The 25,049-nt window shown below is 53.1% G+C and overlaps 1 protein-coding gene across 1 annotated transcript; it reads right to left on the reverse strand.

Annotated features, from left to right (window-relative positions):
* Positions 1-21,851: 21,851 nt before the first annotated feature.
* On the reverse strand, positions 21,852-24,602 carry LOC132417485 (basic salivary proline-rich protein 1-like). The gene is made up of 3 exons (XM_060001101.1): positions 24,579-24,602; positions 23,473-24,169; positions 21,852-22,072 (listed from the first exon to the last, which is right to left on the reverse strand). Exons 1-3 carry the CDS (start codon positions 24,600-24,602, stop codon positions 21,852-21,854), a joined length of 942 nt encoding a protein of 313 aa, XP_059857084.1.
* Positions 24,603-25,049: the final 447 nt, after the last annotated feature.

Below are 25,049 nucleotides of genomic sequence, written 5' to 3' on the forward strand. Positions count from 1 at the left end.
CATTGCAGCTCTATTTACAATAGCCAGGACATGGAAGCAACCTAAGCTTCCATCAACAGATGAATGGATAAAGAAGATGTGGCACATATATACAATGGAATATTACTCAGCCATAAAAAGAAATGAAATTGAGTTATTTGTAGTGAGGTGGACGGACCTAGAGTCTGTCATACAGAGTAAAGTAAGTCAGAAAGAGAAAAACAAATACCGTATGCTAACACATATACATGGAATCTAAAAAACAAACAAACAAAAGTAACAGTTCTGAAGAACCTCGGGGCAGGACAGGAATAAAGATGTAGACGTAGAGAATGGACTTGAGGACATGGGGAGGGGGAAAGGTAAGCTGGGATGAAGTGAGAGAGTGGCATGGACATATATACGCTACCAAATGTAAAATAGCTAGCTAGTGGGAAGCAGCTGCATAGCACAGGGAGATCAGCTCAGTGCTTTGTGACCACCTAGAGGGGTGGGATAGGGAGGGTGGGAGGGAGACGCAAGAGGGAAGAGATATGGGGATATATGTATATGTGTAGCTGATTCACTTTGTTATAAAGCAGAAACACACACCATTGTAAAGCAACTACACTCCACTAAGGATGTTAAAAAAACAAAGGAAAGAAACCCATTTTAAATATACAAAAGTCAATTGTTTGTCCACATACTAGCAAAGGACAGTTGGTAATTGAAAATTTTAAATGCTGTATTATAAATGCGTTATGTAAACAAAAAGCAAAAGGATGGGGGAATATTGAAGAGGCATACGAGCCAATCTGAAAGAGCTCCCAATGGCCAAAGCTGCAATAACATTAGCAACAGAATAAACAATGATAGTATTGGATTATAACCCCAATAATAAAGTACATATATTTTAGTCTACAGAAATATAAATTAATAATGCAATAAATACGTAAATAGGGGACAAAGAATGATACCTCCTTACAGAAGAAATCCAATCAATACATGTGAAAAGGAGTGAGGGGGGAATAGGAAAATCACTGTTAGAACTCCACAGAAATCATGGAGGCAAGGTACACCAATGGATGCTAAAACTAGTGGGCGAAAGTTTAAGAGGAAACAAACCCTTTGCATTGTCTCAAAGTATCTCCCTGTCCTAAAGTTACGAATTACAAAAAGAAAAATAGTGGCTATACAGTGGAGGAATCTGACAGACACCATCTTTACCAAGTGATGAAAGTTCCTGTCACCAGCAATTAGACACGGTAGCATCGGGGACTCACTGATATGGCTCACGTTACTCCCGTGGTATTCTTCTTAGTGATGCAGAACCTCAAATAATTATGAGAAGGCGTGAGACAAACACAAACTGAGGGATGTTCTAGGAAACACCTGACCTCTACCCTTCAAGAGTGCCAAGTCCTGAAAGACAGAAACACTGAGCAACTGCATCGACGGTAGTGGGCTAAGGAGGGCGCTGACTGAGGGCAGTGTGGGATCCCGGGTTGGATCCTGGAAATGAAAAGGAACGTTGGTGGAAAAACTGGTAAAACCCAGATAAAATTGGTAGTTTAGTTAATAGCACTTTACCAGTGTTAATTTCTTAGCTTTCATAACTGTTCCATGACTTAGGTGTTATCATTAGAAAAGGTGAGTGAAGGGTATAAGGTTAACTCTCTACTTGACATATGTATGTATAAACCGACTCACTTTGCTGTACACCTGAAACTAACACAGCATTGTAAATCAACTGTACGTCAATCAAAAGTTGTTTGTTTTGAGAAAAAAAAAAGCTTAGAAAACAATACCATTTACAATAGCATAAAATACATGAGTGCCTAGGGATAAATTTCACACAATATGTACCAGACCTGTGTACTCTAAAAACTATAAAACACTGCTGAGAGAAATTAAAGATGGCATAAAGAAATAAAGAGATATATCCTATTCATGGATCCAAAGGCTTGATATTGTTAGATGTCAGTTTTGCCCTCAATAATCTATAGATTCAGTGGGAATCTCAATTATGACACCTGTCTTTTCACCTGACAGTTGATAAGGTGATTCTAAAATTTATATGAAAATTCAAGGACTGAGAATAGCCAAAGCAATTTTGAAAAACAACAAAGTGGGAGGATTTATACCGCTGAATTTTAAGACCTACTATGAAGCAAGAGTATGGTATTGGTGTAAGGATAGACATCTAGATCAATGGAACAGAATAGAGAACCCAGAAATCGAACCATGTGTATATGACCAACTGATTTTTTAAAAAATGGGCCAAGGTAAATCATTGGGAGAAATAAAATCTTTAAAACAAATATTGATAAACATACATGAAAATATAAACCTCAACCCCTACCTCACATCACACACAAAAGTGAACTTGAAATGGATCACAGACCTAAACATAAATGCCAAAAATATAAAATTTCTGGAAAATAGACAGAAATTATTTGTGACCCTGGGGCAGGCAAAGTGTTCTTAATAAGACCCAAACCACCACAAAACATAAAAGTAAAACTTGATAAAAATGGATGTCATCAAAATGAACAAAATCTGCCTTTCAAATGACCCGTTAAGACACTGGACAGAGGAGCCAGCTTGGGAGAATAGATCTGCAATTCACAATCTGATAAGGGACTTAAGCAGAATATTAAAGACAGTCTTACAACTCAGTAATAAAAGCACAAACAATGCAATTAAAATGCTGGACAAAAGCTTTGAACAAATACTTTACAGAAGAAGCTACGCAGGCAAGGGACCCTTTAGCTGTTTCCCTCTGCCTGAAACGCCACCCCCTTTCTGCGTCACTAACTCCGTCCTCTACTTCAAGCCGTTGCTCAGACTTTACCTTCTCCAAGAGGCCTCCTCTGACATTTTATTAAATACTGCACTCTGCCCCAACTTCTCCCCACCGCCCACATATTCCAAATCCCCCCATTTTGTTCTTTCTTTTTTTCTCCTAGCACATCCATCACTTTCTAACACACTGTGAAATTTACTTACTTATTATGCGTATTATTCATTACCTATCTCCCCTGTGAACATGAGCACGAATTCTGTGTTTTCTCACTGATTTTCTCACTGATGTATCCCAAACGTCTACATGAGTGCCTGACATCTAGTAGGTGTTCAAAAAATATCTCTTTTATACATGGGTGAATGCATAAATGGCTGCATTCATGCTTTCGTTTTGTTTTTGGTGTCCTGCAGCTTTACTTTGATACGTCAGGCATGAATTCATTTTTATTTATCCTGCTACAGACTCACCAGGCATCTTGAATCTAAAGATTCCCATCTATTACCAATTCTGGGAAATTCTTCGTTATTATATCTTCATGTAGTTCACCCTTCAGTCCTGTTGCCTCCTTCTAGAACGGCAATTAGATGACATTATACTGTTCATTCGATCCTCGTGTCTCTTAGCCTCTGTCTTTTTTTCTGACCTCTTTCTTTCTCTGTATGTCACTAGGTAATTTCTTTCATTCTGCCTTTTATTTCACAAATTCTGTTTACAGGTAGGTCTAATCTGCTGTTTTACCAAATATTAAGGTTTTATTACCATTAGTAAGATTTTCATAGCCAGTTCTTTTTCAAATTTATTTGGTCTTTTTTTTGATAGTACTTTGCTAATTCCCCATAATTTTGGTTTCCAATTTCATTTCCTAAAACATTAAAAAAAAAGTTTACTTAAGTTCCCTAATTAGTAGCTGCATTTATTTGATGAACTCGGGGCTGTGATTGCCTCTTTGGTGGGTCTATATTGGTGGGGATCCTTTGAGGCCAGGTTGCAGGGGGATTTGAGTTTGTTTGGGGCAGTACAACGTTATTGGAAATATCTTTAAGTTAATTTTACAGTTTGGGGTTTCCTGGACCAAAAGGTAGTATAAATGTGACCCCCAAACTCCTGTGAAGTAAAAACAGAGGAGACTGTTTTTCTCCACCTAGATCCCAGGTGGAGACAGCAAATTTGCTTGTCATCTCCTTTGCCAGCTGTATTAGTCAGTATAGCATAAGCCCTGCTTCACTGACAAACAATCCCTCTCACTGGCTAAACCCAACAAAGGCTTATTTCCTGCTCTTGCAAAGTTTGCAGGGAATCTGAGCACCTCTCCTGGCCACTGCCCCACACAGAACAACTCAGCGACCCAGGTTGCCCCAATCCCAACACAGCTTTGCCATCTTGACGCGTGGCCTGGAGAATCTGGTGCTGGCTCTTCGTTGCTTTGGTCTAGAAGTGATTCACATCTCTTCTTCTCAGCACCCACTGGCCAGAACCAGTCCCATGGCCAGGCAGGGAATGTGTCCATCTGTGCCTGGAGAAAGAGGACTGACTCTGGGGGGCACTGGGTGTCTCTCCTGCTCCAGAAGGTGGATCCTCCCTAGTTGCCCATACCTGTACTGGGAGGCCCCTGAGATCCTGGCTTTGGGCAAGGATGCTGGTCCCCAAATCCCACCTTGCATGTGCCCTGGGCCCTCTCCTGTCCCCAGTGACGATTGAGACCTACATTGTGAGGGCACTGGGTCTGCCTGTAGGCCCGGGGTCCCTTCAGCATCAGGACCAGCTGACCCATCACCCAGGTTCAGCCCTCCCCTCAGTTCTGGGTGACTCCTTCATTTTCTTGCGAGCTCGGCTGCCCATTGCAAACGATGTTTATTATATTTTACGTAGCATTCCCAGGCATTGCGTTTTAGGGGGTAAGCATCATTATTAATATCGTCCACACTTTATAGATGGGGAAACAGGGTAAAAGCTTCGGTAACCTGCCCAAGGACACACACGAGGGACGTGCTGGTCTTGCTTCTCAGCCAGGCCTGTGTGACCCCAGCGCTCCTCCTGGCCTTCCTTGGGAGAGGCAGGAAGTGTGTCTGGCATAGAAGTCGGGTGCAGGCTTCCCAGAGGGGGTAACCTTCGACCAGGTCTGGGAGGATACGAGGTTGGGGTACTGGGGTGTGGCTGTGACCCACACCAGGCAGAAGCCTGAGGGTGTGACAAGGTCGGGACACATGTTAGCCGCTCCATAAATATTTGCTGAATAAATGAATAAATAAATAGCCCACGAGAGGAACGAGAGGATGAATAATGTTGTCGGTAAAGCCTGAATCAGACTCTTGCGATGGCTTGTGTTTGACCCGGAGTTTTTCTACCTGCTCTTGCCTAATTTCCCAAGCTAAACAAACTGGGAAGGACTTGTGGGAATGCCAGGGAATGAGTCTCCCTTCCAGTCTTAGCAACTGCAGTTACCTAAAATTACAAGCCTGTCTGATCTCATTAGCGAAATAAGACTCAGAGGGGACCCAAGGTGGAAGTGGAGACGCTGGAGCCTTTGTCTGCAGCTCTGGGTAGAATCCCTGGCACCTCCAGGCTGGTTGAGTGAGGGCCCCAGGCCTGCGCCACCAGCCTGCCCAGGAGGAGGAGAAAGCAAACAGAGGGCAAGGCCAAGTTCAGCCTGGACTTCACTCAACTCCCCGTTCCTTCATAAACACCCTCCCTCATATTTATTACAATGAGGGAACTTGAGCCCCGGGCCTGGAGGAAGGACTAGATCCAGAAAAGCCCACCGAGGCAAATGGCAATGGGAAGCCTAGCAGGGGGGGCCTTAGGTGAGACGTGAGGGGCTCAGACAGGACTTGGGGCCAGGTGTAGGGGCTTCAGACCCTGTTTAAGTACTTTGAGTTTCCGGTAGTGAGAGAGCCGAATGGATTGAAGCTTGCAGAATAAGATCCAGAGGTCTGATTTGCAGAATCAAGCTGAGGCTCTCTCGGGAGTGTTTTAGAAGACGGAAATATTGCAGTCTGCTCGGATGGCTAAGATGCTTTACTGAAGCCGCTCTTTATTGATCTCCTCCTGGGGGCCAGGCTCAAATTAGTGCTTTCACACCCATTAGCTTAGGCACTCCTCGTAAAAGCCTGCAAACAGGTATCATTATCCCTGGTTTTCAGAGGAGGGATCGAAGATGTGCTGGTTAAGTAACTCGCCCCAGGTCACTTAGCTGGTAAGTGCGGCCTGGGGATCCTCTTCTCCATTAGACGCGGCAGACGTGGTGCAAGAATGTCTGTCTCAACACGATTTTTTTTAGGGGCCGATGAACATCTGTTCAATTTTGCCTAAAGCAGAAAAATAATGTTCAAGTATCTGAAGGCTTATACAAGTTTTTTTAATATAGATGTTATTATGGTGGGAGGGGCCCATGGAAGTCACAGCACATCTCCGAGGGATTCTAAGTGGAATCCCAGGCTCTCGGGAGGTCAAGAAAAGCGTGTGGGTGCAGCGTGCTCCTGCAGGGCTGCGGTGGTTCCCATACCCTGACATCAAACACACTTCTATTAAAAGTGCTATCTGCTTACAAATAAAATTTCTGTAAATATTTACCAAAAAAGTGCTAACACATGAGGTGCCCCGGAGGGGACCCCCTTTTGCTGGACGGCCCACGCTACGTCACCTGGAGGTGAGCCGGCTGGTGGCAGCGGTGGAGGAGTTTTACTATTGAGCTGTAGTGAGGTTCTGCCCTCCCGTTTGCCCAGTCAGTCACCTTTATTTTTGTATTTTAAATAAAGATTTTATTTTGGAATAATTTCAGATGTAGAGAAGCTGCAAAGATAGTACAGAGAGTCCCATCCGCCCCTTCCCCTTGTAGACATCGTGCGTTACTGGGGTACCTTTGCCGGCACCAGAAACTGACATGGGTCCGTGATTGTTAACTCGACTCCAGGCTTTGTTTGGACTTCGCCAATTTTCCCGTTAATGTCCTCTGTGCTCCAGGATCTCAGCCAGGGGGCCATACCGCATTGTGTCATCTCAGGTCCTCAGGTTCCTCCGGTCTCTGTCCCGGTGTTTTTTGATACCTGCTCTGGGCCAAGGCTAGGACCCGAGCGGTGAGTGAGGAGAGCTTTGGCTGCAGGCAGCTCGGGGTGGGCGGACGTGGGCCAGCATCTCAGTGAGATGCTTGCAGGACAGAGCAGCCTGGGCACTGCAAGCCGGACACCGGCAGCTCTGTCTGGGGAGATTAGCACTGAGAGCTTTGGAATTGCTTTGAAAAAGGGGGTTTCTGATTGAGAAGCTAGCTTGAATAATAACATCTAGCACTGTATTTTGAAGGGAGAATTGTTTTATATTTATAAAGATTCTTAATTATCTCCAGCAAATGCATTTAGCTCACTTGGTAATTGAATTAAGGAAAATGTCTTTTCAAGCATTGTACGTCATTGCAGTCATAGAAAAGAAGTAAGAATAACTTTAAAGTACTTCCCTACATGACCTAGACAAACTCGTTATTACTGAAAGCTGAGTAATTCCATCTAGGGCCCCGCTGGCGCTAATATAACAGGCATTCTGGGGACGCCGAATTAAAATCGCAAGAGACAATGGAAATTTGCTTTCTTTGGGGAGCCCTTGCTGAACCCCCATTTAGATCTGGCCCTTCCCTCATGGGCCCTGGACACACTTTCACTTTTGAGCTTATCACACTGTATTGCGATTATCTCTCGGTCTCTCCGCGCCCCGTTTATCCCCCGTAGCTCCCCTCTTGAGAGCTCAGACCACATCTCGCCCGCTCAGGGATCACAGAACAGAAGCATGGATGACACTTCCCAAACTGAGTTTATACCCCTTCCTCCACAGCCATAATTTCTTCAGCAAGCACCCTCTCAACGTTTTATCTTTGGATGGACACATCTTCTGGCTGCTAGAATCTAGCGGACTGCAAAGGCCATGGGGTTGGAAGGTCCAAGCTACCGGAATGTTGGCGAGGACGCCTTGGCGGGGGGACCCACACCCAGGAGACTTGTGGCTTGATGGCCCTAGTCTGGGCTTGTCAGGCAGCTCGGGTGCCCGATGGTGGGCAGGGAGCCAACAGGAGCCCCAGACAGATAGGCCCTGGACTTTGAAGAAAAATCAATACTCGTCCCGGAGTTTTCTGCATCATAAACGTGTCCCTGGTTGCATGGCCACCTCCGGGTTCCTCCCCCGCCCCCCCCCCCCAACCATGACCGCTCTGCCGATTAGAGAGCTGCCCGCCCTACCCCTGCGTGGCCCGGAGACCTTATGTCCGCGGGGGCTCCTTGTGGTGGTAAAACCCATTGGGATCACCCACTGCAGCGGGGCGGAGCAGGGTGGCTCCTCCATCTTCCAGGGGGGCATGAATTCAACAAATAGTCACCCCGCTGCTACGCGCACATGCTGGGCCAGGCTCCGGTGAGGCCGCGGGGAGCCGGCCAGACGGGCCACTTAAAGCACCGAGTCTACAGTCCAGTGTGGAGATCGACGCTGCACAGGTAACCGAGACAAACCACAGACTGGTAAGTGTTATCGACTAAGCAATAAATCAGGGGTGTGGGAGGCGGGGGCAGGGCCGGGCGGGGCTGCCGGCGGACAGGCTGCTGCCCGCACTCCGGCCACTTGGTACTGAGCTGGAGCCGCCAGTGGTCCGGCCTGTCCTGACTCGCGCCCCTCATGGCGGATGGTCTCTCCTCCACCGCTCTGAGCTCTTCTCCTTCCTCCTTGCTCTCCCCGTCACCTTCCCACGCCGACTCCAACGTGGCCCCGTGGTTCTGGCGTGCACGTGACATCAGGGCGCCTTGCTGCCAACCGTCCCACTCTTTCTTACTTCAGATGCTCAGACAGAGACACCCATTGTCCAGCCTATGCAGCAGCTGTCCCAGGTGGTACCACCCTGGTGCAGTCAGCTGAGGCCGGTGCAGAGTGGATGACTCGCCTGGGACACGGGTGCCTGGCAGCAGGGGCTGTGGTGTGACAGGGCACGCCATGCTGCGGAGACGCACGAAGCCTGGGATCGAGTCCGCTCCGTCCCTTATCAGGGTTACGAAGTTGAGCAAGGCTTCACTTCTCTGTGCCTCTGCTTCATCACCGTAACCCGATACCGAATGGCACTGGAATGAGGTAGGGTATGTCCAGCCCCCGGCAGTGCGGGGTGGTCGCGTGCACTCCTGCCCCACGGAGGGAATCCATCACCCGTCCTGAACTTCTGCAACCCCTGCTCTGGGCACCCCACGAGGCAGGGAACAGGAAGGCGTTTTGTAACTTACATAACGATGGACAGATGTGAGGGCTGCTGCCCACTGTGATGGTTTCAAAGGACGGCTCCAGACAGGTGCTTGTTATCCGTTTTTACAGAATTCCACATCCCTTCTGAATCTTGGGATTACAAAACAGCCACTGAGAAATCGTGCACCCCATTAACACTGAGACTTTTATGTATTTACAATTCAGCTTAAATTTTTACCAGGAGAGGTTTTCAAAATGTAACATGTGTTAGTCACCGCGTGAATTGCGAAACCAAGGAAATATCTCCCAAGTGCTGGCCTTGACAGTGTAATCTGGCAAGACTCGGGGAGGAATAAAAATAACGCTTCTCAGCATAGCCGCCTCAAAGGGTAGGAGGGCTCTGGAGTCCCCCCCCCCCCCCCCCCCACCGCCGAGCACACAGGTAGTCGGTTGTGTGTGCTGGTCTCCTCTCCTCAGTCCTGGCCACGTTCTGGCAGCCTTCGGCAGTTGAACTCAGTTAGGGGTGATGGGGAGGGAGGGGGACTGGGGAGCTGGGGGGCCCGGTTTGAGTTCTAGGTAAGTCACTTACTGGCCAGGTGACCTTGGGCGTTTTCCAGACCCTGCTGTGCACAGAGAGGTTAGGGGGCGTGGCCCCAGGTGGCACCGCAGTGATGAGAAGTGCACACTGCTGTTCCACTGCCTCGCAGGTGATTTCAAACCCAGCAGCACCGGGACCCCCTGAAATCCTCCGGCTGCCTCAAGGGCTGCTCTGTGGCTGGAGCTGTGTTTGGCAGGATGGGGGGCGGCGGCACCCGGACGTCCCCCGCAGCTGTACGGGCGAGTTTGGTTTTCTAAACACAACAAGCCTGCACTTCCCCATGGAGCTACAAGCCTGCAGGTGGCTTGATGAACATGTGGTTTCTGGATGTGACATGAAAGTGAGCATTTGCGTGCTCTTTGTCTGGGTTCCCTGGGTTTGTTTATCTTGCCCTTACGGCCCTGAAATACTCCCAATTGTGTTTATGTTGAGGTAGGAGCTGTGGAGGCAGAGTGCTGCTGTACCAGGATCGGCTGGGCCCCAGCTCCACCGTCCTTCCGCAAAGCGCGAGCAGGATCCTGAGAAGCCCAGCACAGAGCCCACCGAACAGGCGCTGGGCCTCCGGGGCACCTGCCCACCGCCTCACCCCTGCACGGCATCTGCTGCGGGAGCCAACCGCATCCCTGCCTCACCTGGAGCGCCTCTGTCCATTGGTGACGTCAGCTTCCGGGGCCTGCACGTGAATGATTTCTGATGCTTGCTGCAGCCGGGGAGTGGGGACCAGGCTTCATTATTCCCATGCTGCAGACGACAAAACTGAGGCTTGGAAGCGACTTGCCTGCCCAAGGTCACACGGGCAGCACAAGATAAAGCTGGGGTTGAAAATGATCTCCATTTCTATCCTAATGTTCCTGCTCTGTGTCCCCTCCTCTCAGGGCGATGCCTCAGTTTCTCACCACAGTCCCGAAGCTCCCAGAGCCTCCCCGACGGTGCCCGCTGTGGCCCACGGCGCTTGCCCACGGCTCCGTCTCGGCCTCCCTTTTGGCTTGGAGTGTTTGCCACTTAACCGCCCCTCTCCCGCTCTCCGGCACTGCTTTTTAATTGTCTGTGTCCCGCTTGTCCATCCTGACTGTGAGTCCCAGGGGTACGGGAGCCATGGGCTGGCTGCCCCGTGCCTGGCCCAGGGTGGCCATGTAGCTGACTGTCAGCCATGCTTGTTGAATGAGGACTTGTTATTATTCCCTGAGGCTGGGTTCCACGTGTCTGGCCACAGGAGGCTAGAACCCCTCCTGCCCCCAGGTCCTCGGCTGGCCAGCATTTCAAATGATATTGTTTCATATTAAATTATTTTAAATTCCATGGACCCAGGTTTCACAATCAAATAATTCGATCTTGTTTACAAATGGAATTTTTACTTTTTGATGGTTTCTAGCTTTGCTGGGCTGGATGGTCAGGAAAGCGTGTCCTCTCATGCCCTCCTGTCTACCTCTGCTGCCTTCCCCAGGACACTGGAGCCGGGAAACGATCCTGGGGGGACGGCGGGCAGCCGGTGTGGCTGTGGGGTAGGCCGCCCCTCCAGTGTGCGTGGGGCACAGAGCCGGGGGCTTTCTCGGCCTCCCCTCATCCCGGCTCCTGCCGTGAGTAAACTCATAAATTACGGAATCAGAAGGGACCCTTGCTAACTGTCATTCCAACCCCCTTTTACAGACTAGGAAACTGAGGTTCAAGGTCACAGACCTGGTGGTCAGCCCAGGACCCAACACACCAGGTCTTTGGACGCCCTCCTCCAGGGGCTATTCCACATCCTGTCTCCCTCCACCCGACTTACGACATCCCTGCCACACTGCTCTGTGCTGTGGAGACACAGATGTGGGAAGACGTGACCTCTGGTCTCTAGGGGCTCATAATCTGGGTACTGGGATAGGGGAGATGCACAAGGAGACAAACAGTGGCTGCGTGACGAGGTGGTGGCTCGCGGGCCGCAGGAAGCAGCAGGGGCTACAGGAGGCCAGGCGGGGCGGACGCGGCACGTTTGCGAAGCCACGGACACGGGCTGAGCTTGGTGGCTGCGGCCGACCCCCCTCTCAGCGGAGGGTCGGCCTCAGCGCAGGAATATTGTGTCCAATGTGCTAAACTTCAGCCTCTCGCAGCGAGTCCCCTCCTTACCCAGCAATGCCACCATCACTGGAAACAGATTTGCAGCTTCTCCTCTAGAACTTTCTCTAAGCAAGGGGTGGTCCGGGGCAGCCATGCTTCCTTGCTTTGTGGCCACTCGTGTGGTGACCTGGGTTGGCCCCGGCAGCAGCTCTGCTGGGCTTCACTCAGAATGGATCTGGCTGTTTCCACAAGTCGCCGGCTCTCTGAGTTTGGAGCTGAACCTCCGAGGACACTCCAAGATGGGCCGTGTCTCCGGGCTGCCCCCAGAGGGCCACCGGGCAGGCGTCTCCACCAGCCCCAGGGTTGCAGAGGGCTCCTCAGGAAGGGCCTAGAGGAAGCTGGTTGACAACGTCCCAGCTAACTTCCCGGCCCAAAGGCAGGTACTTCATTCTGTAAAGGTCCTGGGAGACGCATGTGCTGCGGCTCCAGCCCATCCTTCCAGGGGCCCTGAGGTGACCCAGAGCCCTGGGGCCCACTCCCTACCTCTCTGCCCCATCACCATGGCCTTCGTGGTCCCTGCACGCCTTGTGAGGAACCCATCTGGGTTCCTGGGGTCAGACTGCACACTACCCAACAGTGGGGATGCCCCCGGGCTGGTAGGGGTGTGCGGAGACGGGGAGCACATCCTGGTTGATGGAAATGTAACTCCAGCCACGTTGAAAATGCATACAGTTTGGGTCAGCATCGACGTTTCTGGGTATCTAACTTCCTGGTGTCCTGGTGTCGGTAACCATACAGGATGTGACACGGGCGTCTAAAGGCTCTTAAGAAAGAGGGAGGCGTGTCTGCCTGTGTGTGCTGGGACGGACGGGCCTCTGAAGTGAACAAGGTGAGAAAAGCAAGACGCCAAACAAAGTGTGATCCATTTCTGAGTTCAAAGAAGATAACGCAATACATGGCGGTATGTGCTCTGGAGGAACACCGGCAGTGCGCACACGGGCCCCGGTTACCAAGACCCAGCTCCCAGGTCTCTGCACGCTGCTAACTCATTGGGTCCTTAGAAGGTCCCATGAGGTGGGTATTACCGTCCTACCTACTTTGCAGATGAAGAAACCGAGGCCCGGGGAGGTAAGGAGGGTGCAGGGACGGGAGCCTCAGCCACTGGCCCATGTGTCTCGGGATCAGCTGGGGGGGGGGCGGGGGCTTTCAGTTCTCCTTGTTTACCTTTGTGTCCTCTGCATTTTCTTCCCAGCTGAGCGTGTGACTCTATTTGAGAAAATGTCAAAGGGTGTCCTGGATAGAGGTAGCAAGCCTTTAACTCCTTTATTGTGCTTTTCTGTATTAAAGAGGCAAACACAGTCATGTCATTTTAAAAACTCACTCCCCCCTCCCCCAAAAGAGAGAATACTGTCTCTAGGAAGAGAATTGAAGAAAAAACTAGGACTTGGGAGATTGGGGTTGACCTGTACACGCTACTATATATAAAATAGACAACTAATAAGAACCTACTGTATAGCACAGGGAACTCTACTCAACACTCTAACGACCTATATGGGAAAAGAATCTAAAAAGGAGTGGATATATGTATATGTATAACTGACTCACTTTGCTGTACAGCAGAAACTAACACAACATTGTAGATCAACTCTACTCCAATAAAAATTAAAAAAAAAAGAAGAAGAAAGAAGAAAGAAAAAACCAGGACCCCAGCAAGTGACCCCAGTCTTGGCGGGGTCCCTGGGCACTTGTTTATGGAAATAGCTATTTCCCATGATTTCCAGAATGTGGGATGTGGGAGAATCCCGCATGAGTTCTAGCCCAAAGTGGGAAAAGGGGGGGCCGAGGGAAGGGGCTACCTTGCTCTAGGAATCACAGGGGGTCCATCTGGCACCCACGTCAGGCCCACAGGGCCGCCCTGCCACCCTGAACTGGGGCTGGGAAAGATGAGACCAGTTATTTCTGTGCCACAGTTGCTTGAAAACCAAGGTCAAACCTGCCCAGGGACTATATTTAGTCCAGGACAGAACTGAAAGACCGTTTGGCCCCCAGGTGGCTGCCTTGCTTGTCTCGTCTGGTCTCTGAATCCAGCGCGCACTTGAGCTCGAGGCCGTTGCTCTGTAACTCGCACGGCTGTCGAGAGGGTAATGTTGCCATTGGTGACCACAGGTGTCTCGGCAGCCTGTGCAGAAAGGCTACTTCAGGCTCCAACAAGGGCCGGGTTTCCAGGGGCGACGAAGGAGCCTCGGCGTGGCAGGCATCCAGCTCTGCCCCTGACCAGCTCTGTGATCTCGCCAGAAGCTTCCCCTCCCCTGGGCCTCAGTTTCCCCATCTGTAAAACAATGGGAGTGGCTTAGATGACCTCAGGCCTTTAAGACGGTGGCAGATGCCAGCACATGGCCTTGCTCCTGCTTCAGGTCAGAGGAAGGATGGACCAGCGGGCCTCTGGGATACTGGTCCTGTCTCCATGGAGACCAGCTCACGCTCTCTCTTGGGCCAGTCTCCTGATGGTCACGTCAGGAAACGGGGGGCTCCAGCCACAGGCCTCCTACTGGTGGGTTACCTTGAGTTTTAGAGCTCTGGAACATTAGAAATGGAGGTACCCCAGAAGACAAAGGCCCTCACCTTACAGAGGAGAAAACTAGGCTGCAGGGGAGCTGTGAAGGCAGCCCCTGAGTGCTGGCTTGAGGCCCCTTACCCCCGAGGCTGAAGAGGAATCCAACCCCATCCCCATCAGCGACCTTCCTTCTCCATGTCTATCCACCTGCAAAGGGGGTCTTCTGCCTCTACATGGGCCCCCAAGCCCCAGTCCTCATGTCCCTGAGCCTGGCCTCCTAGCTGCCACCTTACAAGAGAGGCCTTAGATGCAGGAGCCGGGGGTCCTCCATGCCCAGAGACTGGGGGGGCCAAGATTCCCCTTGAAGTGTGTGCACAGCCCAGCCCGCCCACAGAGTGATGGCGGGGCGGGCCTGGTGCCCCAGGGCAAGAACGCAGACTCGGGCCTGGTCATCTGTGCGGAGCCCTGGGGCACGTCTCCTCTCAGTCACACTTGGGACCTGGTTTCAGCCTTTGTGCCCCTGGGGCATGGCTACAACCCTCCCCAGGATGTCCCACCGGAGTGTGAACAGAGCTGGGTGTAGACTCGGTTCCCGGCTTGGACACACTTTCTGTGAAACCCTTCCTGTCCTGCAGGTATGCAGGGCATGGCGGGGGGTACGGACACGGCCAGCCAGTATAGAAATGCCACTCAAACTGGCTTAAAGGTAAATTTACTGGTTCTTCTGATCAAGGAGTTCAAGTTCAGCTGGACCCAGTGGCTTAAATGGCATCACCACGTCTGTCCGTCTGAGCTCAGCTCTCCTCCAGGTCATCTTCTCTGCCCAGCGGGCCCCCCAACAAGGTGCAGGGTGGCTGTCAGGTCTTCGGGTCATTCTGCCCTTCAACAATCTCAGCTCCGGCTCAGCTCCTGACTTGACTCTGATTTGGCCCACCTCTGCCCTGTGTCCGCTCCTGAGTGGTCAATCACAGCATCCAGAGGGATGGGACACACTGCTGGTCCAGACATGGGTCACGTGTCCAGCCGGGACCCTGTTGCTTCATCTCTACCCGAACTATAAGATCCACAGCAGGGAAGGTAAACCCTGGGATGTCGGGCCAACAGAACTGTAGACGTTTACCATATGTGCTGTAAAAACAGGGCTTTGGAGGGACAGCCAGCCTGGAAAGGCCACACACCACGGGGCCAGGCAGCTGCTCTCCTCCTGCCCACAGCGTCTTCCGCAGGCCCTTGGTTTCCCATTGGTTGCTGGCTTGCCCCCCATACCATCACTGCCCCCGACTTGACACGGCAGAAGCCATGTGAACACCCCTGGCCCAGCTGGTCAGGAAATTCCCAGCGGCTTCTGTGGCGCCCACCTTAGTCTAGAAGCAAACTTTGTCTCACACCACAGCCACCCCGGCCATCCAAGAGCCTTCTCTCTTTAGAAAGCTTGGGGTGGGGGGGTTGTACAGGGTTGAGCCACATCCCCTCGAACTCATGTCCACCCAGAACCTCAGAACGTGACCTTATTTGGATATGCGGTCTTTGCAAATGTAATCAGTTAAGATGAGGTCATACTGGATTAGGGTGAGCCCTAAATCCAATGATGGGTGTCCTTATAAGTAGTGGAGGAGAGACACAGAGACACAGGGAGAGGATGGCAAGCGACCCAGGAGGAAGAGATTGTAGTGATGCGGCCACAAGCCAAGGAATGCCTGCGGCCACCAGAGGCGGGAGGCAGGAAGGGAGCTCCCCCAGGGCCTCCAGAGGAAGCAGGGCCCTGCCCACACCTTAGTTTCAGACTCCTGGCTTCCAGAACTGACAGAGTAAGTGTCTGTATTTTTTTTTTTTTCCCTAATTTTTGGCCACGCTGCATGGCTTGGGGGATCTTAGTTCTCCGACCAGGGATCAAACCCAAGACCCCTGCAGTGGAAGCATGAACCAGGGAAGTCCCCCTTTTTTTTTTTTTTTTAAATATAGTTGAGTTTCGGTATTGTGTTAGCTTCAGGTGTACAGTAAAGTGATTCAGTTATTTTTTCAGATTATTTTCTATTATAGGTTATTACTAGATATTGAATATAGTTCCCTGCGCTATACAGTAAGTCCTTGTTTGTTTTGTATATAGTAGTATGTATCTATTAATCTCATACGCCTAATTTATTCCTCCCCCCCTCCCTTTCCCCTTTGGTAACCATTAGTTTTTTTCTATGTCTGTGAGTCTGTTTCTGTTTTGTATATAGATTCATTTGTATTATTATTATTATTTTTTTTTTGCGGTACGCAGACCTCTCACTGTTGTGGCCTCTCCCGTTGCGGAGCACAGGCTCCAGATGCGCAGGCTCAGTGGTCATGGCTCACGGGCCCAGCCGCTCCGTGGCACGTGGGATCTTCCTGGACCGGGGCATGAACCTGCGCCCCCTGCCTCGGCAGGCGGACTCCCAACCACTGCGCCACCAGGGAAGCCCCATTTGTATTACTTTTTAGATCCCACATATAAGTGATATGGTATGATATTTGTCTTTCTCTGTCTGACTCACTTCACTCGGTATCATCATCTCTGTGTCCATCCATGTTGCTGCAAATGGCAATATTTTGCTCTTTTTTACGGCTGAGTAATATTCCATTGCATAGATACATACCACATCTTCTTTATCCATTCATCTGTTGATGGGCAGGGGAGAAGCTGGTAGAAGAGCAACTTCAAAGCTATAAAAAGGCTGTCAGATCAACAAAACCAAGTAAAGGGGAAGATCAACTCAGGACAGTTATAAAACCCACACAGATGGGATTGGCTGCACGGAGCAGGTCCACAGTTCAGTGGGTGCCCTAGGAGGGCTCCTCAGCACCCTTGGCCTCTGGGGTGGGGGAGGTGGAATATTCTGGGTTGGAGGGGTCCAAAAGCCCCCGCCAATCTTTTCCATTTCTTCTCCTGTCACTTGCCCCTTCCTGCATCTCTGGTGCTGAGCCAGGTCCTGGATCAGGCCTTCGCACATCCAGGTGTCAGAACCTTCCTGCAGAGCCTCACCGGCACTTTCCTCTTCAGCACCACCTTCCCTGGCCACCTGCCCCAGACACGGTCCATCTCCGCTCTATCCCCTGCACTGCCTGTCCGTCTCCCACTAGGAAGTTAGCTCCACGGGCAGGGACCCGGCGTCGAGAGCAGGGCTGGGCCTACAGCACGCTTCCGGCCCTGTCCGGTGGGCACGGAGCTTCCCTGCATGGCGTCTCCCGTCCTAGAGCCACTGGAGACTCACGGAGCCGGAAACAGACTTGAGGGGAAAGATCCAGTCACAGACCGCTCCCACCAGATTCCATGTTGCCCCCAATTCTATTAATCGCCCCAAGAGTAAGTTAGCGATCTATATGCTACTTTTTATTTCTTGCTTACAGAAGGCTAGAAAGGTTAAAGAGTATGAAAGCAATCTTCCAGCTGAAACACACAAGGGAAGCGTGTGTGTGTGTGCGTGTGTGTGTACCTGCGCTAGGGTGCATGCATGTGCATGAGAGCGTGTGCACATGTGCGTAGGTGTGTGTGCACGAGTGCATGTACACCTGCGTGTGTGCGCATGTGTGTACAGAGAACGCAGGGGCAACCCTTCCTGGTCACGTGTCTAGCAATCACTGAGGCGGCAGGAGAGCCCACTGAGGCTGGAGCAGGAGAGCTGTGGTTCTGCCCCTGAGGGCGGCCATTCACAAGCAGTCAGAGGAAAATGAACTCAGCTCTCCCAGGGCCCCGGAGGTGAAGATGGGCAGCCAGGGACTAGCTCTCCTCCCTGTCTTCTGGGGGCCTCCCCATGGAGCACAGGAGCTCAGCACCCCTTCCCTAGAGGGAGGACACTGGCCGTGGACCGCAGCGTCTGCTCGTCAGGCAGAGGGTCATGGTCTTCCAAGGCCAGGAGAGCTGGCCTCACCCCAGCTCTGCCCGCTGCTGTGTGATCCACAGTCACGTGGCTACCCTCTCTGGGCCACACATGGGTTAGAGCAGCACCCACATCTCCCGTGCTGCTGTCAGGGCCTGGCACTGAGGCACCCGGCAGACGGATCGTCCGCAGATGCCGGCACGGGTGGTAGAGCACCCGCTCCCACACGCCTTGGAGTTCTACGGGGGCGGCATGACTTAATCCGGGCTCTGCTGATGCTGCCCTGGACGGCACGGGCCCATGAGTCCTGAAATCTGCAGTGGGAACCCAGGAGGTGGCCTGAAGGGAAGCCTGGAGCTGAGCTGGCAGCGGGAGAAGGATTTTACTGGGAGGCTGATCTGGGGGCAGGCATCCTGGGCAGGACCAGAGATGTGGCAGGGAGCCCCGGGAAGCCAAGCCCCGCACGATCTCATTTGATCCCACCCTAGGAGGTGGCTGCTGTCGTCCCCACTATAAGAGGAAGTTTGGTGAAGGGAGGTGACTTCCCCAGTGCCGTGGTGCTAGGAAGTAGTGGCCCGAATCTCAGCTGGATGGTCTGAGTCCGAGGCTGGAACTGGGGAAAACGAAAGTAGCAGGTGGGGATGGTGGGGCTGAGTCCTGAGCTCCCCAATCCTGCCCCGCAGCTCTGAAAACAGTGAGCTGCAAACTCCAAGCTGCGACCCACTGAGGTCATGGGATCATTTTAGCAGGTGGCAGCCACCACTGGGCAGAAGAGAAATAGGGTAATAAACGTCAGAACTCATGACGCACAGTTAGAGAAGTCTTCTTTTGTGGAAGACGCCTCAGTTATACATGCATCCAGAGCTCGTTACTTATTTAACATGAAGCCATCATGTGCGCACTGGGATGAGATGGACGGTGTCTTTCTTACCCTGGCCACGGTCAGCAAGCTTTGAAAGCCACTGCTTTCAGCCTTTCTCTGTTCTGCAGGGGCCTCCGGGCCTTTGTTCTCTGAACAAGAACGCCAGCGCCGGGCACAGCACAGGAGCCAGGACATGCTGGAGGGTTTCCGTCCCGAGGCCCTGCCCGCGTGCCAGTGCGGCTGGCTCAGCAAGGTGGCAGCACCACTGTGCGGGGTCCGAGCACTCAGGGTGTTGATGTTTGACTGCAGCTGAATGGGGCGGGGGTGTCCCAAGACCCTGGCCCTGGGCCCGACGGGCAATGTTGTCTTCTCTCTGTGAGTTCCATCGAGTTCCCACCTGCAGGCCAGGGGTGCCCCCTAGGTCCCCAAACCAAGGTCCCCAAGCTGCCCCACCAGGAGAGGCGCTGAGAGGCACTGAAGCCCCTGTGGCCACAGGAAGTGGACAGAGTGAGAGCTCTCCTGCCCCGGGGCCGTGCAAGTGACAGAGAGCAGAGTGTCTCGGGGAGGAAAGGGAGGTCTGGGTGATGGGAGGGCAGGGGCCAAGAAATGCCAGGCCGGGCTGGGAGGCCTGCTGGGAAAGGAGTCTGAGCGCCCTCCGGCCAGCAGTGGGCACCTGGAGGAAGGCTTTGGGGCGATCAGATTCGTTTTCCAATCGGGTCACTCAGTCTGGCTGGAGTGGGGGTCTGGCCCCATGTATCTGACTTCCTCCAAATGGTCCTGCTCCAACCAGAGAAAGAAAGGCCAGGCTTGTGCTGGGAGCCCCGGACGTGGGCGAAAACCCCAGCGTGCCCATTTTCAGGTGAAGCCTTCTCCTCTCCTTTGGGCATTCCCAGACCCTGTCATTCCTTTTGTTTATTACCACCATCTACTTTTAAGGTCTCCAACACCAGAGGCCAGCCGTCTAGTTTGCTAAATATCCTTGAACATTCTGATGTTCAGAACACGTGAGTTGGCTGTTTGGATCCTTGGAAGGTGCCGGGGGCCGACCTCCCTGAGGAAGGCTGGGGAGAATCTTCAGACACAAGGCTGCAGGGGCTTCCCTGCGGCAGTGAAGTGTTTGGGCAACAGGCCTCCGGTTTGGGCAACTCTAGGCCCCTTGAAACCTTCAGGTGTAATACAGAAGCACAAAGCAAACTGGCGTTCCAACGTGAGGCCACATCCTCCTGCCTGGTCACCCTCCTGGCTGGTTTTCCCGTTTGCTACACTGGCCAGCCCAGGTGCCACAGAAGGGACGTTTGTTTTCCCAGAAGAACAGAACAAAACAAAAACAGAAACAAAAAAAATCCCAAACACTCTCACATATAAATGGGACCGTGTCCACAATCAGGACTGAGGTTGGAAGCACTGTCGCCCGGCTTCGTACGATGTGAACAAAGATGTCCCCTGGCTGCCTTTTGCTCTTCGGGCTGGACCTCTCGATGTGCCAAGGGAGTCCAGGGATTCCTCGGATCCCAAGTTTTGGTCCATACTTTGGTCACTTGTTTTTGTGAAAATGACCAATGGACCCCCAACGAGGCTGCTGAGTGGGTCTCTGGGGAGGTTTTAAAGGAGAGAAAGCATTATAAAATGGAGGAGGGCCCTCCGGATGGGACCAAAACATGGACACAGGGGTAGCAGGATGCAAGGTGCCCAGGCTGCCAGGCCGGGTGTGGGTCCGATCTGCACGCCCAGGGCACCCCCTGCACTCCCACACACACGCAACCCTCTGGCTTCCTTTCGTCACAACCTCACACATGTAAGGGGTCCCAGCCGTGTCTGCATAGATATAAACAAACATCCGAGCCTGGCATTCCAATAAGCCCCACCGTGTGGAGCGTGTTTCCCCTCATACTATAGTGAAACTAGCTACATCTCAGCTCTGCTCCCGGGTTTCCAAGTATCAACAAAAGCGTATTTCCCCCTTTCCTGTCCAGTTTAAAGGTTATTCCTAAAAAGCAACAGCCAACTTATTTTTGATTTTTTGAAACAGAAAATTATTTATCAGGAACACACAGATTATTTGTTTTACTCTGTGCTACTCACTTATTGAAACAATATCACTGGAAAAGCCATTTCAGTGCAAATGGTAGATGAGTTGAAAAATGGATTTTTTTTTTTTTTTTAACCACCATTGGGGTTACTGACTTAAGGGCAGTTGTAGTTCAAACAAACCCAAGGTCAATCAGTTTGTTACATAATAGTGAAATAGTGCTGTTTTGTACAAAACAAAGCCAGATATTCTTTCAGTTAAAAAAATTGGTGATTTTGCCTGTGCAACTTTTTTCTCAAGTGGAAGATGATTCTAATTTTATCTGTGTTCAAAAAGCAGATTAAAAAAAAAAATCATGAGGCTGGAGCTCATGATTTTTCCTTACGGTTCTCTGAGCAGCTGAAGGAAGGAAAATCACCTTGAGTCTAGCATTTTCTGAGTACGCTACAACAGCCAGGTCCCTTAGACCCATCTGGAACGAAATTAATTACATCTACGTGTCAGTTTAAAATGAAATTATTTTATTTTCACTGTATTTTCCTCCAGGCTCTTAGGGAAGAAAAGAAGAAAACAGGATTTCGGGGCAAAGGCTTTGGTTCCTCGCTGCCCATTTTCTCTTCAGGCTTTTCTTGCTTTCCGGCTTTTATTTTGTACTGGGTTTTTTGGGGGTTGAAAAATGTACAAAATGTGTATTTTAAATATCAAATAATTATAGATTTTGAACATGACAAAATTTTAGAGCCACCATACATTTTGACAAAAATATTATTTAAAAATACCGTCTACTTTCACTCCACTTACATTAAAGTGTCATTCTTTTCATTTCATATCTTCTGATCTGTTCAATCTGACATTTGTTAGATATGAAAAAGTTCTGCGGACTATTTCAGAGAATATTTGGAGAAAAGTAAACTATCGATATGTAAAATTTCCACGGAAGCACGCTTGCTTAGGTAACATTAGTTTAAAACATCGTGTTGTGTTTAAAATGGCAAGTGTCGCTCACGGGCACGGCGGGGCAGCTGCCCGGGCGCGGGTCCTGGTTCTCGGAGGCGACGCGGCGAGGGAGCCCGACGACCTCGTCCTTGCCCGGAGGCCGGCTCGGCCCGCAGCCCCTGGGCGCACTGCTGCTGTCCCGCGGCCTGGGCACGGCGCGGCCTTCGGGTTTGCTAGCATTCTCCTTTCCTGCGGCGCACGGAGGCGGGGGAGAGACACCCGCAGGGGCTGGAGGAAGGTGCGCGGCCCGTCCCACCTGCTGTGTCCGGCCCCGTGCGCCTGAGTCGCCACCGCCGAAGCGCACGGCCAAGGCCGCCTGACGGACACCCTGAGCTCATTTCTCCGCCTGGCTTCCACTGGGCTTTTATCTGCCTCTCCCATCCTAACTGGTTCCAGATTTGCAACTTCAGAGGCTAGGGGACTCAGCTGGGCCGCGCTCTTCGCCTCTCGGGGACCCCTCCCCCAACAATGACCCCCCGCAAGCGCACGGCCGGTCCTGCGGGGCATGGGGGGGACAGGGCCATGGGCAGGGAGCGACCTATGAGGCCTGGGCTCGGAGCTCGCCCTCCGCTGCCCTAGGCACTGGCCCGGGCTTTCCTGCGCGGGGCGCCACGGCGCTGTCCCGGGGCGCACTGCCTCCGCCTGGTCGGGCAGGCTGGAGGAGGGGTCCCCAGGACCTCTGCGCGCCGGGCAGGAGCCCGCGGGCGCCATCGGAAGCGGACGCGGTGGGGCAGCGAGGTGCAGGTACTTGCTGTCAGCCCGGGAGGCTAGGACGCCCTGCTCTCCGGGGAGGGCGCGACCACCCACGCCGCCGCCGCCCTGGGAACCCGGCCGCGGCCGAGGCCCGGGGGCGCTGCGGGTCGGGGGCTCTGCCTGGCCACCACTCGCCAGTTCCGCACCACCATCCCGAGTCACCGTTCTCGGTGGGGAGACCCCCAAGCCGACCTACTCCGAGCCCGCCAGACCCCCCAACGCCCCGCAACCCAGGCCGGCCTCGGCGGCTGGGCCCCGCAGGCGCCAGGCACCGGCGGGGGAGGGCCCCGAGGGCTCGGGGCGCTGTTCCAACGGCCAGAAAATGGAAACTGTGCGAAAAGAATCCCCAAATCCGGCCGGGCCCGAAGCCCACCGGCTTACATAAAGCCCCAGGAGCCCGCCCGCCCGCCCGCCCGCGGCCTCCCTTCTCGGGGGCGAACAATCGGCGGGCCCCCGGCCAGGCCGTCCTGGGGTTGGCAGCACCGTCGACCCCCTGACCAAGGGCCTGGCGTGACCCCGGGGAGGGGAAGGGGTCTCGGCCTCTTCCCACCGTCTGCCCCGAGAAACATTTAACTAGCCTTTAATCACATTAGCAGCCGGCCCCAATTAAGGACGCGGGCGGGGGAGGCAGGAGGAAACCGCTGGCCGTGTCACTCGAGGATAAAGATCCTTTCATGCCCCGGGCCTGGCCTGGGGCAACGCGGCGGGCCGCCATCCCCAGCCTTTGATTGCCGGCGCCTGGGCATCGCCGACGCCGCCATCTCTGGGCCCCCTCCACGCCCCCCGCCCCCCTGCCCCCCCCCCCCCCCCGCAATATGCCATCGCCCTCGGGTGACCGGGTGGCCGGGCAGGGCAGCGACCCAGGTCCGGGCCGGAGCCCGCGCCCCCAAGGCTGAAAGGCCTGGCCTCCTCCGGCCCGCGCCTGCGCACGGGGACCGCTTGAGGGGGCGGCGGGGGGCTCTCGGAGGGCGCCCGGGACGTGTCGCCTGCCCGCCGACGCCGAGCGCCCGGCCGGGACCCTGGTAAGGCCCTGCCCACGGAGTGGTTCGGAGGGAGGGTGACCCCCGCCATGGGCGGCCTGGGCAGGTCACCGGTGCTCTCTTGGGCTCCGTCTGGCCTCCCGGGCCCGGAGTGAGCCCCCGAGGGTCCCGGGGCCAGGCCCAGGCCGGGCGCCGCGGTGGCGGGTCTCCGGGGGCCCAGGCTCCGGCGTCGGGCCCCAGGCGCGCGGGGAACACCAGGCCGGGGCGGTGGGGCCGGCCTGCGGCCTCCCGTCGTCTCGCCAGCCCAGAGCGGCGGAAAGCCGGCCGGGGCGCGCGGTCGAGGGCTGAGGGTCCCCCAGGGGTGCTTACCTTGCTCGGGCGCCCGAACCGCGCTCCCCTCGCTCCTCCTCGAGGGTCGGAGCGGGGCGCGCTCTGGACGGGCCGGGGTCGTGCGAGGACAGCGGCCGCCCGCGCCGCCGCAATGCCGAGGCCGCCGCCCGCCGCCGGCCGCGACGCCCGGGGGCCGCCCAGGACCCCGGCCCCACGGCGGCAGCTGCAGCCCGGAGCCGCGTGACCCCGGCCCCGACCTCCCAGCGCTCGGCTGTTTGTCTCGCACAAAAGAGAACACTCATATTTTTTCTTTCCCCAGCACCGATTTAACACCCGCCCCGTCTCCCCTCCCCCGAATTACCCCCGACCTCCCACACGCTTCTCTGAGAACCGCTTTCTCTCCGCACACCCACTTTGTCTCGCCGTTCTCCGCTCTTTAATTCCGTCGTTGTAGTCGAGGATGTCAGTATAGCTTAGAAAGTTTCATAGAAAGTCAGAAAGCAATTAGGGAGGCCCTTTTATTGGAGCTTCGCTGGTGCCATGGAATCTTTTAAAGGACAGCCTGTAGCACCGAACACAATCCCATTAAAGCGGCCCAAACTCCCACAGTCCTCAATAGGGGTGCTCAGTACTTCGACAGACTTTCGCCGGCTCATTGGGAACCGCGGGGTTTCCTTCCCTAGTTCCGCAGCCCACTCACAACAGTGCGGCCTTGAACCCCTCACTCCTTCCTTTCTCATCGGAATTTCCACTGGGAAAATGGCTTGCAGGGCCGGAGTGGACATTAATTAAAGTCTGCCGAGCGGTCCGAGGTCTCTGTTTGACAAGGGCTATGAAAACCTCAAACACTTTCATAAGTAACTCCCCATCCTGACTGTTTATTTGAAGTTTTTTTTTAAAAAAAAAAAATCCAGCCAGTTTCTAGAAATGTGAGCTCGATTGAAATCAACTTTTACCCCTGTCTGCCTTCAAATCGATCAGCCGACGTTTGGAAAATGGGTCAAAGAAATTATGCTTTGCTGAGAAAAAGACCACGTATGACCAAAGTTTCAGCTTAATTGAATTTTAGTGCCAAATTATAACTCACTGAATAACTGGACTTG

The sequence above is a fragment of the Delphinus delphis genome, chromosome 2, assembly GCF_949987515.2.
Source record: "Delphinus delphis chromosome 2, mDelDel1.2, whole genome shotgun sequence".
Classification (NCBI taxonomy): domain Eukaryota; kingdom Metazoa; phylum Chordata; class Mammalia; order Artiodactyla; family Delphinidae; genus Delphinus; species Delphinus delphis.

Coding starts and splice junctions, on each gene's coding strand:
- LOC132417485 (XM_060001101.1), bottom strand. CDS start 24,602: ATGAGCCGGCGAAAGTCTGTCGAA. Junction 24,170..24,578: donor GCCGGCGAAAGTCTGTCGAA/GTACTGAGCACC, acceptor TCCGGGCTGCAG/CTGCCGCCGTGGGGCCGGGG. Junction 22,073..23,472: donor CTGCCCTGCCCGGCCACCCG/GTCACCCGAGGG, acceptor CGTGCGCCGCAG/GAAAGGAGAATGCTAGCAAA.